The sequence below is a fragment of the Lissotriton vulgaris genome, chromosome 9 (genome assembly GCF_964263255.1).
Source record: "Lissotriton vulgaris chromosome 9, aLisVul1.2, whole genome shotgun sequence".
NCBI lineage: Eukaryota > Metazoa > Chordata > Amphibia > Caudata > Salamandridae > Lissotriton > Lissotriton vulgaris.
In genome coordinates, this window is record NC_141697.1 from 1,033,275,659 (window position 1) to 1,033,288,883 (window position 13,225).

Here is a 13,225-nt window from a genome sequence, read left to right on the forward strand (position 1 = left end):
TTAAGGCAGTCTCGAGGCAGCAAACCAGTTCTTCCTGTTGCAGCAAAGCAGACTTGTGCAGTACACAGCAGGCCACAGAAGCAGGCAGTCCTCTGAGAGTCCTTCTGTAGGTCCAGAAAGTGAACTGAAGAGTGGGTCTGAATGCCCTATGTTTATACTTGGTGCCTTCTTTGAAGTAGGAGAATTTTCTTGATGGTTCTCTTTGAAGTTCTTGGAATTTCCTGACTCCCCTGCTCTGGCTCCAGGCTGGCTTCAGGGACAATGCAGTGTTGACATACCCTTTGACTGAGGTCAGAGCATAGCCTATTCAGTTGTAAGTGGGGTTCTACCCATCCTGCCAGTAGATGGCCCAATCAGGTACACCTAATCCCTCTATTGTGTGACTGTCTGGGAGGAATTCACAAAGTCCAACTGACAACGACACCCAGTCATGGGACCCACAAAAGACTGCAGGCACCAAATGACAAAGAGCAGGAAATGCCAACTTTCTAAAAGTGGTGTTTTCAAATTTATAATGGAAAATCCAACTTTACCATTAACGAGAACATTTTAATTACAGTTTAATAGATACCAAATATAAAATGCTAACTTGTTCCCTATCAAAAGTTAAAAATGTAGTAAGGTTTTGATTAAATGTAATAAGGCAACCCATTGTTATCCTATGGAACAGGTAGGCCTCACAGTAGTGAAAAACACATTTTGGAGTTTTTCACTACCATGACATGTAAAACTTAAAAGTACGTGTCAAACCTTTTAATTGCAATACACCCTGCCATATGTGCAACCTAGGGCCAGCCTTAGGGTTTACTTTCATGCAATAAAAGGAGAGATTAATGCTTGGCAAGAGGGTTATATTGTCAAATCTAATATCCAGTTTAAAACTGCATTCAGGGTGCAATGGCAGGCCTGGAGAATGTTTAAGAGGCTACTTAAGTAGGTGGCGCAGTAAGTGCTGCAGGTCACTAGTAACGTTTAATTTACATGCCTGGGTATTTGGTATACCACTTTATAAGGGACTTATAAGTAAATTAAAAATTCCAATTAGGTGCAAGCCAATTTCACCATGTTTAAAGGAGTGAGCACAAGCCCTTTACCACTAGTTAGAAGTGGTAAAGTGCACAAAATCCTAAGGCCAACATAAACATATTTTTGTAAAAATGGATAGAAGCAGGTAAAAGGTTTGAGGGAAGACCACCCTAAGGCTGACAGGTCTAACAGTTTTGTATTGGAGTGTCTTGCAGTACTGGCTGTGGCTGGCCATGTGTGGTGTTTGATTACTCAAAGGCTAGGTTGTAGAACTTTTAGCCCTGTTGTATCACTATTAGAGATGTAGTAGAAGTAGAATTAGAAGCTTATTTTGTAATGAGCAATTGTCTTACTTTTATGTGGTTGTGTGTTTTGTAAGTGCATGTCCACTAAACCCTACATTTCCCTTAATCCCACCAATTTTGTAAGTATTCCCCCACCCCACCTTGTCCCTTCCACACTTACTAGTGAATCCTATAGTTATGTGTACAGAAGTCTCCACCAATGGTGTGGAGAATGCCTTATAGAAAAGTTAGAAATCTCCCTTCATTGTGTTGTGAATTGCATTTTTTAGTGCATGCAGTAGTGCCACTGGAGTACTAGTATACACTCTTCAAATGCCTTTTGTGAATTTGTCTGCAGGAATGGGATGATGCAAGCTCTGAGACCCCACGGTCTCTTATTTTCTTTCACAAACTAAATATTAGATACCAACTTGTGAACCCTCTGATCGGCACTCCTTTAAAGTCATTTCCCAGAAACCTGATAACCGTATTAATTACGGAGGGGGAGGTCTGTTTCCCTTAGCATGTGGTATTTTACATTAATTAGTTAACATGTAGCACCAGAAAATATGCAAAGAACAGCACACATGGATAGGGTCGTTTCCTGGGTTTTTAACTCAAACGACTTGAACAAAGCAATTTTGTTTAGGATAATCCAATAAAATAACATTGTCTAGACTGTTATACTCCTACAACTACTAAGGTCAAATGGCCATTTGAACAAATCCATGTACATTTCATTCCTCTATGTACAATGCTTTGCATAGTTTCAAATATGTATTTCTTTTTTTGCCAAAATATGTAAAAAGAGAAAAAAAACACAAGTCCACTCCAAAATGCAGCTCTTTAACTTACAAGTAAAAATTGGATTTGATGGTGAGTTACATAGGACATTTGGATTACTTTTGGTTCAACAACAAGTGATCACAGTTTAACACGTTCTTAATGTATTATGTAGCATTTTCATGGGCAATAATCTGCTTTGGGTTTAGCTCCCCGCCTAGTGGATGCAAAAAAGCATATTTGTTTTTGAGCTGTACTCTGCTTTTCTATCAGAAAAGCATATGTCGTACAAAGGATGTATTAGTCAGTTCATTTTTATTGGTTCCCTATACCATCTACATTGATGTATGAAAAACGAATGGTACACACAAACGAATTGCTGCATCAACGCTCAAACCAAATGGGAATTTCAATATGGTTGATTTGCACCGTATATCTTGCTGGGGTTCAAGGTACGATCATTTTCCTGTTTAACCCCTTCGATGCTGATGACAAGCTCAGCTCGTCATCAGCCACGGGGGGCGTGCACGGATGACGAGCTGAGCTCGTCATGTAACGCGGCTTTTGTGAAAAAGTCGCGCAGCGCAAAAATGACCGCCGCAGCGATGCGGTTAAGTTAATTATGTTATTAGGTCTAAAAACATTGACACTTCATATATTTATTTATTTATCATATAGTAAGAACATTGACGGCACATATTTTTCTTGCATAACAGCAAAACCTTATATTTTGCTATTTGCAGCTTTTTTGATATAGCGCTTGCGTCTATTCTCAGTCACTTCAGAGCTTTTCCGTTGAAGGGGTGGAAAAGGACAATAGCAGTCAGTAAACTACATGAACGCTCGGCTCAAGCACTCCATGAATGTTGCAGGAATTCCAAAGATTAATTTTCTTTCTCCCCTGCAGCGCTCGGTTTGCTTAGTAGGCCATACTGTTTAATAGATATCCCGCATAGTCTTCTGAAATTTGGGAAGACTAGATATTGAGTTTTGGAAAGACCTGCAGCTCGTGTTGAATTTTTTATTAGATTTTATCTCGTTAATTCCTTTTGCCCATAAAATATGCACCATAGTTTATTTCCTCTGTGGATGATCTAGATTGCCTCTGTTAGTTGCTGGTAGAGTGGCAGCCTATTTTTGTGAATATCCATCCAATTATCAGTTTGTTCATGTGTTAAAATGAATGCACATTAATAATGCCTCTGGGACATTAATGTGCATAGAAATCACATCTTGTTACTTTTTGTCTGCCCTATTATTTTCATTTTCACTGTGGTGTGTTTTGTCTTCGTGTTGATTGTTTATTGTTTGTTTTTTGTTGTCTATCAAATTTTTCAACATGTAGGCAAAATGCAGGATGGGAATCTGGACAACAGCCAGAACAAAGGTAACCTTTTTTCTTTCAATATTTGACTAATTGCATAAAGATTAATTTAACCTGTTGAGCTGCATCATGTTTTATTGTATATGACACTAATATTAACCCCTTCCATGCTGATGACGGCCCTCATCCGTCATGCATTACAGTGCTCGTGTGCTGATGACGGCTGGGGGCCGTCATAAAGCCATTGATTCTTTAAAAGCCTAGCACACGAGGAAAATCGGCCCAGCATGGAAGGGGTTAAGCGTCCTTGCAACACCTCAGAAATTGAGACAGTGACTGTTTACAGCAAGGCAAATTGCAAGAAAATATCAGGTAAACAGGAGACAGCAAATACGTGGAAACTAAGTGGCTTATTTCAACAATGATTGGCTAGATATTCCTAGCTCACAAAGAGCTATAATATTTGTCAGGATGAAGGACACATGCATCCACTTCAAAATCAGGACCTGAAAGTGTACACTGGAAATATGTGTTCAGTAGCACCCAATGAAGCTACTCACAGACACAGGACAACATTTGCAATTACAGCGAAGCTTTCTTCCCGGTGCCAGTCATCTTGAAATATAATCATGCTTATTAACCATCTCCCTACAGGAAAAATGTATTTACTCACAGAAGGCCTCAGAGCCTTCTGCAGCTGTAAATTGATAAGGATGAAACCCTCATTGTTCATGCTTGCGTAGTGCAAGTGTACACCATAAGCATGAAAAACACATTTTGCTAAAGTATCAGAGGTCCATGAAGGTTGTGTTTTAACATGGACAGCTTATAATGCTTGATTTTTTAGTCTGGGCATAGGTTATTTCAAAGTGCCCATGCTAACCTGATAAAGACATCATAGTATCAAAATGTCGGGAACACTATTCAACAGGCATGCATAGATTATTTTGTCGTATGCCATCCTAAATGAACCATCATCTTCACTCCCATACAGAACTGACTTAAATTGCCTCTGGAAGTAATTGTCTTTGGGTCTTGAAATGATCCAGATATGTATGCCCACACCACATACTGTGTTGACTACCGCAATGCAGGCACAAGCCAAATAAACCAATCTACCTGAAGGCGGTTACCACACTGATAATCCTACCTATGCAGCTTCATGAAGATTTGCCCAATAAAGAAACATCTGAATAACCAAGAACATAATAAATACTTTTCCTTCCTTCCCATGTGTAAAACTCTTGAAAAAAAGGTGTAATATATGTCCAAAGTTAAAGTTGTCAAAAAACATCTAACTCATATTCTCAATGACACTCAGTTGTTGCAATCCCAGTAGCTGTCAGATCAGCTAATTCCTTGCCAAAATGTATGGGCTGTTGCTGTACCATTTTCGAATAATAGGTAAGTGCTGTTATGGATTGATGTCTATTGTGGCCATGCCCATTGTACACCATTTTGGAACAGAAACGTACAGCAAGACAGCCAGTGGCATATTTGAGTAAAATGCTGCTACCTTATCTGACACCACAGCTGGCAGTTCCCAAAATGTACCTACAAGATAGCTCCCTACCCATTTTGGTTCAACTGAAATGTGGACTCTAACAGCGGTTGAAGTCACTTCACCATTGAATATAGACAATTTAATCTTACTATATTTTGCTTTAATGACAATGCATCAACAGACCCAGCAGCTAATTTCTCAAACTCTGTATATCTTTCTATCTCCATTTCCAGCCTCCTAGAGTCCACCTCTTTGGGAGACACTATACAGCTATAAAAATGCTTTTCTCCCTGGACAGCAAAGACGAAAAGAGACAGTTGGATGCAGGTTTCCATCCTTAGAAAACACCTTGTTCCTTGATATACACTCGACATGCTCCTTCTATGCTCTGAACCCTTTTTTTGGCTCAAGTTTCTTAGTTTTCCCCTAAATCACCCTTCCCTATTCACAATGTGCCTTCATGGATGCTTTTGACAAGCTAGCTAAAGCAAATCAAATTAATCTCTATGATCCCAACAAAGAAATACTGATATCAAACATTCAAAATAATTTAATTCAAAATATACAATCAAATCAATTCATAAAAACAATTCAAACTCTAATTATGGTAGCAACCTTTAGTGATTTTGCTGCTATAGCTTTGTGGTAGTTGATTGAAACAAAAATATGTTATTCACAACACCAATCAACAATGCTGTGCACAAAATGCACTTTTTATACATACATAGTGCAAAATCGTTGTGCTCATTCAAAATCCGTAAATCCAATTCCAAAAACTATTTTCTTTCTTTCAAACATGGGACTAAGCCTGTAGCATCAATCTGTGATACAGCTAAGTACATTTCACCTTTTTCTTACATGAAAGCGGGAAAACAATCTCCTGGAAGTTTACATCAGAGATTTAACATTTGTGAAACGAATCATTTGCCCACATTTTACAGCTGACTTGTCAAAAATTCCAAATATGACAATTTATGCCCAAAGACATATTTAAATTTTAGGGCTTAACATGTGCAACTCAACTGGGAGCTATTGAGAAGTAGTCCCAGTGACCCTGAGGTCCAAATACAACATGTTTAGAGTCTGAAAATAAAGAAAACTGATGGGTTTGTGACAAAGAGATAGATCACTACACTGACACTTATTTAGCTTATGGTGGAATACACCTAAGCTATTGAATGGTAACTACATTGACAGCACTTTAAACTCAAAACATGGTAGTGTTTGGGTGGCTAGAAAATCCCTCATCGTGGACTTAAGTAACAGCAGAATTTTTTTCCATTGGGTTCTGCCAATCAGATACAAACATTTACATTTAAGTTGGACCACAGTAGTAATGGATACACATAGTTGATCAGTGCATATCCAAAGAATAACAATGGTGGGGAAGAAGTGGTTGGAAAAAGCTAATATGCATTGCCCTTGAAATTACACTGATTCAGGAAAACATTTCTGCTTGCTAAATATGGTTTAATTTAGACATACCAATGAAGTCCAATGTATTTGATTGGAAAGCACCATTGTGTTACCTATACAACCTTTGCAGGCTTAACCCCCACTACAACATCTTAACAATTTACCCTACCACTAGAACCCCTCCTCCACATCACCTAAGCACTAACTCACCTGATCATTACACCCCTCTCTATCATTACATCAATCAAATATGTAAAATAATATGTTTTGTGGTCTGTGTGAGTGTTGGGAATGTTTATTAGAATTGAATGACATTAAAATAATTTCAAGTAATAATCTAAAATTATAAATAAAAGGTGTTTCAGTGGGTACCCATCCCAAGTTATCCTATTTATAAATACATCTATGAAGTACAAAAACTATCTATTAAAAAGACAAGAATGAAAATTGAAGGTAGGTATAAAAAATGCCCTATGCATTAGTGTATAAAACAAATAAAATGGAATATGTTTTTTCAAGTATTGGGATATGGTATTGTAAAAAGTTTTATTATTATTCAAATATTAAATACAGTAATTAAATTTCTAAACACAATAGATTGAGATGAGGTTAATGAATAAACACATTTTACTATATTTACATTCATTTAAATGATGGGATACTACATCAACTTAAAATAAATCTTACCTGGGCAAAACAGTGGTTGGTGGTGTAGTAAAGGCGATGTAATGGAAAGGCAAACATATAGTAGGAGATATTATAAATTACAACACTTTTGCCTACATCGCTGTTTTCCCTAAATATTACAAAACACTTCCAGAAAAGTATGATGATTTTTTAAGACAATTAGGTGTGTTTTTTTAAAAAAGGGAAAAAAACTGAGCTTCTTATTTTTCCTAGAGAGACATGATTTGGGATGTAATGTTATCTGGAAAGTACTCTCTCCCTGTCTCAAATTGTACACAAATGTGAAAGTAAAACATAAAACATGCTCCTTCCTTTTTTCCATGTAAATGCTGGGATTTAAGCTGCTCAGCTAGATCATCGATCTTGAGAATCTAATGTGCTAGTTAACATGTAAGCGGTTCAAATACATTAAGATAAAAATAAACTAAATAGAATTTGTTCTTTTCTGATAGTCAAGCAACAAGATGGAGCAGCAGCCATGGAGATGCAGCCATTGAAAAGTGCAGAAGGAGGGGAAGGAGAAGAAAAGGAAAAGAAAAGAGTGCACATGCCGAAGAAGGAGAAATCTGTCCTTCAAGGAAAGCTGACTAAATTGGCAGTGCAAATCGGCAAAGCAGGTAAGTGCCAAATTGAAAACATTGCCCTTCAACTGTGGAATTCTAAATAAACAGACTTTTTACCACCAGATTCCAATCCAAATATTACTTTATCCAAGTGTAGGTTGAGTCCTGACCATATTGTATTTAATCAATACAATTAGCTGGAACAGTTAAGTGTATTAATTCCAAATTAGTTTCAGGGAATTCTAAAGGAGGACAAGAGGGTATCAGTGAGAACATTAGTCAGTTAGCTACTCACCCTGCCATTGTCACTTACTCTCCCCAAAGAGGGTGGAACTCATGGGATAGCATGCAAACCTAATGCTGTAGCTATATAAGCTTCAATTGAAGAGATGAGTCCTAGATTCATCAAAACAATCCATACAAGTGATATATGTGGAACAGCATTCTCCAAGATTAGGTCAATTCAAGATGCAGTCCCTAATAATCTAATTTACTTAATTACTTGCAATTTTCAGTAATGAAAGGGCTTGGAAAATTACTCAGCCATTGTGGCTTCCATGTATTAGTTTGAAACCCTAAGGAGTTAGGCCCATATGGACAAGTGGTATGGCTGGACCTTATTTAGATAAGAAAAGCACGAAAATGCCCGACCACCACTATTTTTATGCAAAATTCAAAAGGTCAAAAACACTACTTGTCTAATTTGACCAGGTATGTTTATTTACACCAATTATTTATGTCTATTTTTAAATTTTTTATGGAAACATTTTTTCAGCAAATAAGACACCTGTACATCCGCATATTTACACTAATATACAATAGCATTTACAACCAAATAATGACATTACAAAAAAGCTTTCGATCAAATGAATGCCAACATCCTACATAAAACACAAGACTATTAAACAAGACAATACATCATATAATCATGTGCTTGAAAGATAACACTTCAATCAATTCAAAATGAAAGGAGTTTAGTCACTAAATCACTAATATTTGGACCAGCATTTGCTGGTTTGATGCTTTGAATGACCAAAAATCCTCCTTATTAAATGCCGACGCGTTTCAGGGCATTGTCATTGTATCTATGGAAGATGCAAAGAAAACAATAACGTTTTATTCACAACATTCCAGGCTCGACCCTATTCTAGTGAAACTCAGTTGTTGTGACTTGTATGAGGACCTACCAGATCATTTCAAAAGGGATGGGAGCTGAGGGATTCATTCTGTTGCTTCCTCCAGCTTTGTCACATAAAAATGCAACTTTTAAAGTCTTCCTTGTCTGTTTGAAGATTGCCTCCGTATTATGTGGAAAACGCCATTCTGTTACAAAGAAATGGCTGTTATCATTAACATGCATTTACTGCAATGTTACTTCAGCCTTCTTTCGCAATTGGTCTCAAACATGCCTTTTTTCTTTTTTTTCTTTTTTTTAAAAGAGCCACTGATTGCGGGGTTTTGCTGGTGTAGTTGTTAAACTTCGTAATGTTGAAAATCCGGGTATTACATTCCGGCGGAATTATGGCTGTAAAGACGGATAATATTGTTATTAGTTTCTATTACGAAAAGCCTTAATATTTGCCTATATCGTGTGCACCCGGTCGTCGCGTACCTTAAGTGTTGTGCGATGTCCCACATGGGCAATTCCAATTACGATGGTGACGTTGCTGTTGGAATAACAGAAATGATTAACACACGCTGTTTGTTAGTAAACCTACAAGGTCTACATTGTTGCAATGCCATTCACATTGCAATGTGATGGGAACTGTAGGCAAATTGCTATTGTTTTGATTTACAACCATATTCCAATTTGAAGAAGCTTAGATGTGTATTAGATTCAGGCTCTAAGATGACCCTTCCTTTTCTTGTATAACTTTTGTCGCTACACAGTTGTTGGGGATATTAACTCTTAAAGCCATTGTGCAGTAATTTGATTGCAAAATTGCATTAGAGGAATACAAACACTTTGACTTCCCTGGTTGTATTTACTGGGAGAGTAGAATAAAATCTTGAGGAGACTCAGAGATTTAATCAAAGTTTCTGGGATTAAGTTATTTTCCCTAGAATGGCAAACAAAAGTAGAATCACCGGAATGAGCAACTCATTTAAACTGTTTTTCATAATTTCTGCAAAATTTCACATAAATTATTCGAAAGCAAATTATGCAAATATTTAATCCTCCAATGCTAATCAAATCCACACAGTTTTCTAGGTATATATTATGCATAACATTTATTTTTATTCAGCATAAGTAAGTTTCCATTTCTAATTTCTGCTTCTCGGATAGTTTCCTCAACAGTATCTTTAACTGAACTTGCTAGAAATAATTTGGTGCATAACATTTTTTCAGTACTTTCTGCTTACAAATGGTGCTTATTTTGTTTTTCAGGATTGGTGATGTCCGCAATCACAGTCATCATTCTTGTCCTCTACTTTGCTATCGACACCTTTGTAATCAATAAAAGGCCCTGGTTAACTGAATGCACTCCCATCTATGTCCAGTATTTTGTTAAGTTCTTCATCATTGGTGTCACTGTTTTAGTGGTTGCTGTGCCTGAAGGACTTCCACTGGCCGTCACCATCTCTCTGGCTTATTCCGTTAAGGTAAAGAACTTCATATTTCAAACTTTTCAAGAATAGACTATGATCATTATGTCTTAACAATGCAGCAGTATAATATCACAGTATCTGTTGATTGTTTTTTCGTTCTGCAACTAATTACAAAAGTTACAAGCTTGACAATCTTCTGGTAGTATAGTCTTACGATATAGTCTACTATATTTAAATGTCAAAAATGTATTTACTGTTCATTACTAGTAATTTTATACAATATGCCAATTGTTATCCAAAATTGATTTTCATCTACTGTTTTTATGGGTATTCATTTGATTACTTTGTCCTCCATTTATGAATGGACTTCAATCACTGATAGAGGAGCCTGCAGTCTGCATGTCTAGTCTTGAAAAAATTGGAACTTAAATTAGGTGCTACCAACCAAACATAGGATAGAAAGAAGTAGCTTTTCTGAGCTAGAAATGGACACAAGATAACACCCTAAAAAAAGGCAATTAATGTTTTATTTATTTCATGAAGTGTTGGCCCCCATTCTCAAAGGGGCCTATTCACAAAAACATTTTTGAAAACAGAAGTAGAACTTCTGGAGCACTCTTTTATGATTGTGATTTTGCCTCAAAACAATTAAACAGGAATAGATTTGGAATATTAAGATGCAATTGATACAAATAAAAAAAGCCCTGTGGCTTCTTTCCACTCTTCCTAATAGGGAGGTGGAAATTTCAGGGTTCGTTCTCAAAGGCATGAAGGAGTAACTGAATGAGTAATCCTGTAGTACTACTTCCTGTACTCCGAAATACTTTCAAGAATCAGCCCCTAAATGCATTTGAGGGCCTGTGATCGCATTTGACAAATGTACTGGTGTATGTTCAGCATTGAATAAGCATTAATACTCTTGGTAAACAACATGAATGTTCTTTTATGTAGATCTGAAGTGTCCTTGCCTGAAAATGTGCATATCTGCAGACATTGTTATTTTCTAGAATGTATTTATTTGCGATTGTAGTGCAGGCAATTCGCTCTCATGCATTTTGCTTCTGGGTATCATTACCTCTAGAAATTGGAGGTTTTCCATTGATCACCAAACTTAAAATCAGACTATTAAGATGAAGTCATTAGAGTCTTATTTGTGAAAAAACAGATTAAGGTGTGTAATTGAGATAGTTTTGATAACCTGCTTATGTTTCTGTCAATATAAAATATTATCAACCGATACTGAAATATGGATATTGAAGCAGCTCTTAAAAAGACTTTTTAAATATGATCACCCCACTTTTTTGGGACTGATGCTGCTGTTTTTTATCTTTGACCCCTAAAACATGTAAAAATTGGACACAAAAACTGCAAGAGGCTTACTATCCTGAGGAGGTCCAACTAGACCAGCCCTGGATCCTGCTGATGGCTTATGTTAGAGTGAGCCCTGACCCCCAATTGCTGTTTCTGAGTTCCAGGAATACTTGGTTGATTTCAGAGAGTACTGCTCCTGCCTAACCCTAAAACATGGGACTTAAAAGCTTTTTGAAGACTTTTTTTTCCTGGAGAATGGACTGACGATCGTGACAAACCTTCCAAGTCTATCAGACAAAGATGCATTGATACTTGGCCAAAGATTTAGGTTGCTCCTACTCAGAGGTTTTCCCCAGCAGCGAATCTTGTTCAGGTTGAACTCACGGAGAACATATCTGGCCTAGTCTGCCCTGTTTGGGTACAGTTTCCAGTTTTGCCTCACTGTAGTAATTCAAGCTAAAAAAACGTGACTAAGGGCCTGATTAGGATGGCGGTGAACCCGCCACCGGCAGGCTGCCAGTGGCGGGTTCACCACCATTATAAGGCCATTCACCACCCATCAGATTGTGATGGCGGGCGGTGTGCTGGCTGGGAGGTAGACCGCCTGCCATGGGTCCGTCAGAGGCAATCGTTACAATTGCCTATTGGACCCGCCCACATCCTCAGAATGGTGGCAGTGCCTAGCAGGCACCGACCACCAGATTTGGATCCACAACAACTTGTCCATGGCGGTTTAACTGCCTTGGAAAGGCTAGCAGAGGTGTACTTTGGGGTCCCGTTGCGGGCCCTCCTTGTGCAGGGGCAGGAGGGTTTTGCGCTTAGGGGGCACTGATTCCCTGCACCAGGTGGCAGGCACATGTGGTGCCTGCTGCATTGTACAGGGAAAAGCAAATCCTGCATTTTTACCATTGCTGCGGGCGCTGCAGCCAGCAGCACCTGCCTCAATGTTAACACTGCCTTTTGCGGCCACCGTTTTGGTGGCTGCATTGTAATCTCGGGTGCAAGACCACTGCCTTATAGGCAGCTGGTCTCCATCACCAGGACGATGTGTCCGCCATCATAAGGACCCCCTAAGTTCAAAAGGCAGAAATATTCACACGGAGAAAGTGCCAAAAGTATGAGGCCGGCAAGTTACCTTCCTTGGGTGCAAATATTGAATTTATGCTCCTCAGAGCTTTTCCATCAGAAGTCAACGGTGTCACCAGGCCTTTTCCTAATGAGTATCTAACTTTGTGGAATCCAGCTTGGCTGCAGCCTGCTGCCCTGCCCTGCTGAAGATTTTTGACTTCAATTTCAGAGATTAAGTTTAAAGGTGAAACTTCCTGCCTGGTTGTACCTGGTTTTTGTGTCTGGCACAAGCTACAGCTTGGTCAGCCTTAAATCATTCCTAGGTTGGTCTAGTGCAACTAGATGACCGTAGCTGATGCATAACAATTTTTGGTGTTCTTTTAATTTAAAACTTTATAAAGTCATATTGTTGGTTCCAGTTATTGGCTTTTCGTCAGTCTGGTGTCATTTTTCATTAAATTGTTCTTTAACCCTTTCGCTACTCATGACGAGCTCAGCTCGTCATGCAGTACACTGGTCGTGTGCTCATGACGAGCTGAGCTCGTCATGAACAATGGGATTTCAAAAAAATGTGCACCGGGGGAAAATTCCCTTAGCATTGATTTGGTTAATATGATACATTGGGATTGTTATTGTGTTATTTTTTCGAAGTTTTATCTTATGATACTTCTAAATGCTTTACACATTTTGTTAAGTTAACCTTTTCTGC

At 38.1% G+C, this 13,225-nt stretch overlaps 1 protein-coding gene across 5 annotated transcripts in view; it reads left to right on the forward strand.

Moving 5' to 3' along the window:
- The window catches only part of ATP2B2 (ATPase plasma membrane Ca2+ transporting 2), a 1,489,679-nt gene that overhangs the window by 1,027,292 nt on the left and 449,162 nt on the right, over window positions 1-13,225 (forward strand). For 3 of the 5 annotated variants that reach the window (XM_086938944.1, XM_086938947.1, XM_086938945.1), the window contains 3 exons: window positions 3,439-3,480; window positions 7,477-7,641; window positions 9,977-10,191. In XM_086938944.1, the coding sequence (XP_086795070.1) occupies window positions 3,439-3,480; window positions 7,477-7,641; window positions 9,977-10,191 (422 nt within the window). The remainder of the gene's footprint in view (window positions 1-3,438; window positions 3,481-7,476; window positions 7,642-9,976; window positions 10,192-13,225) is intronic. The other 2 variants (XM_086938948.1, XM_086938946.1) reach the window with 1 other exon arrangement.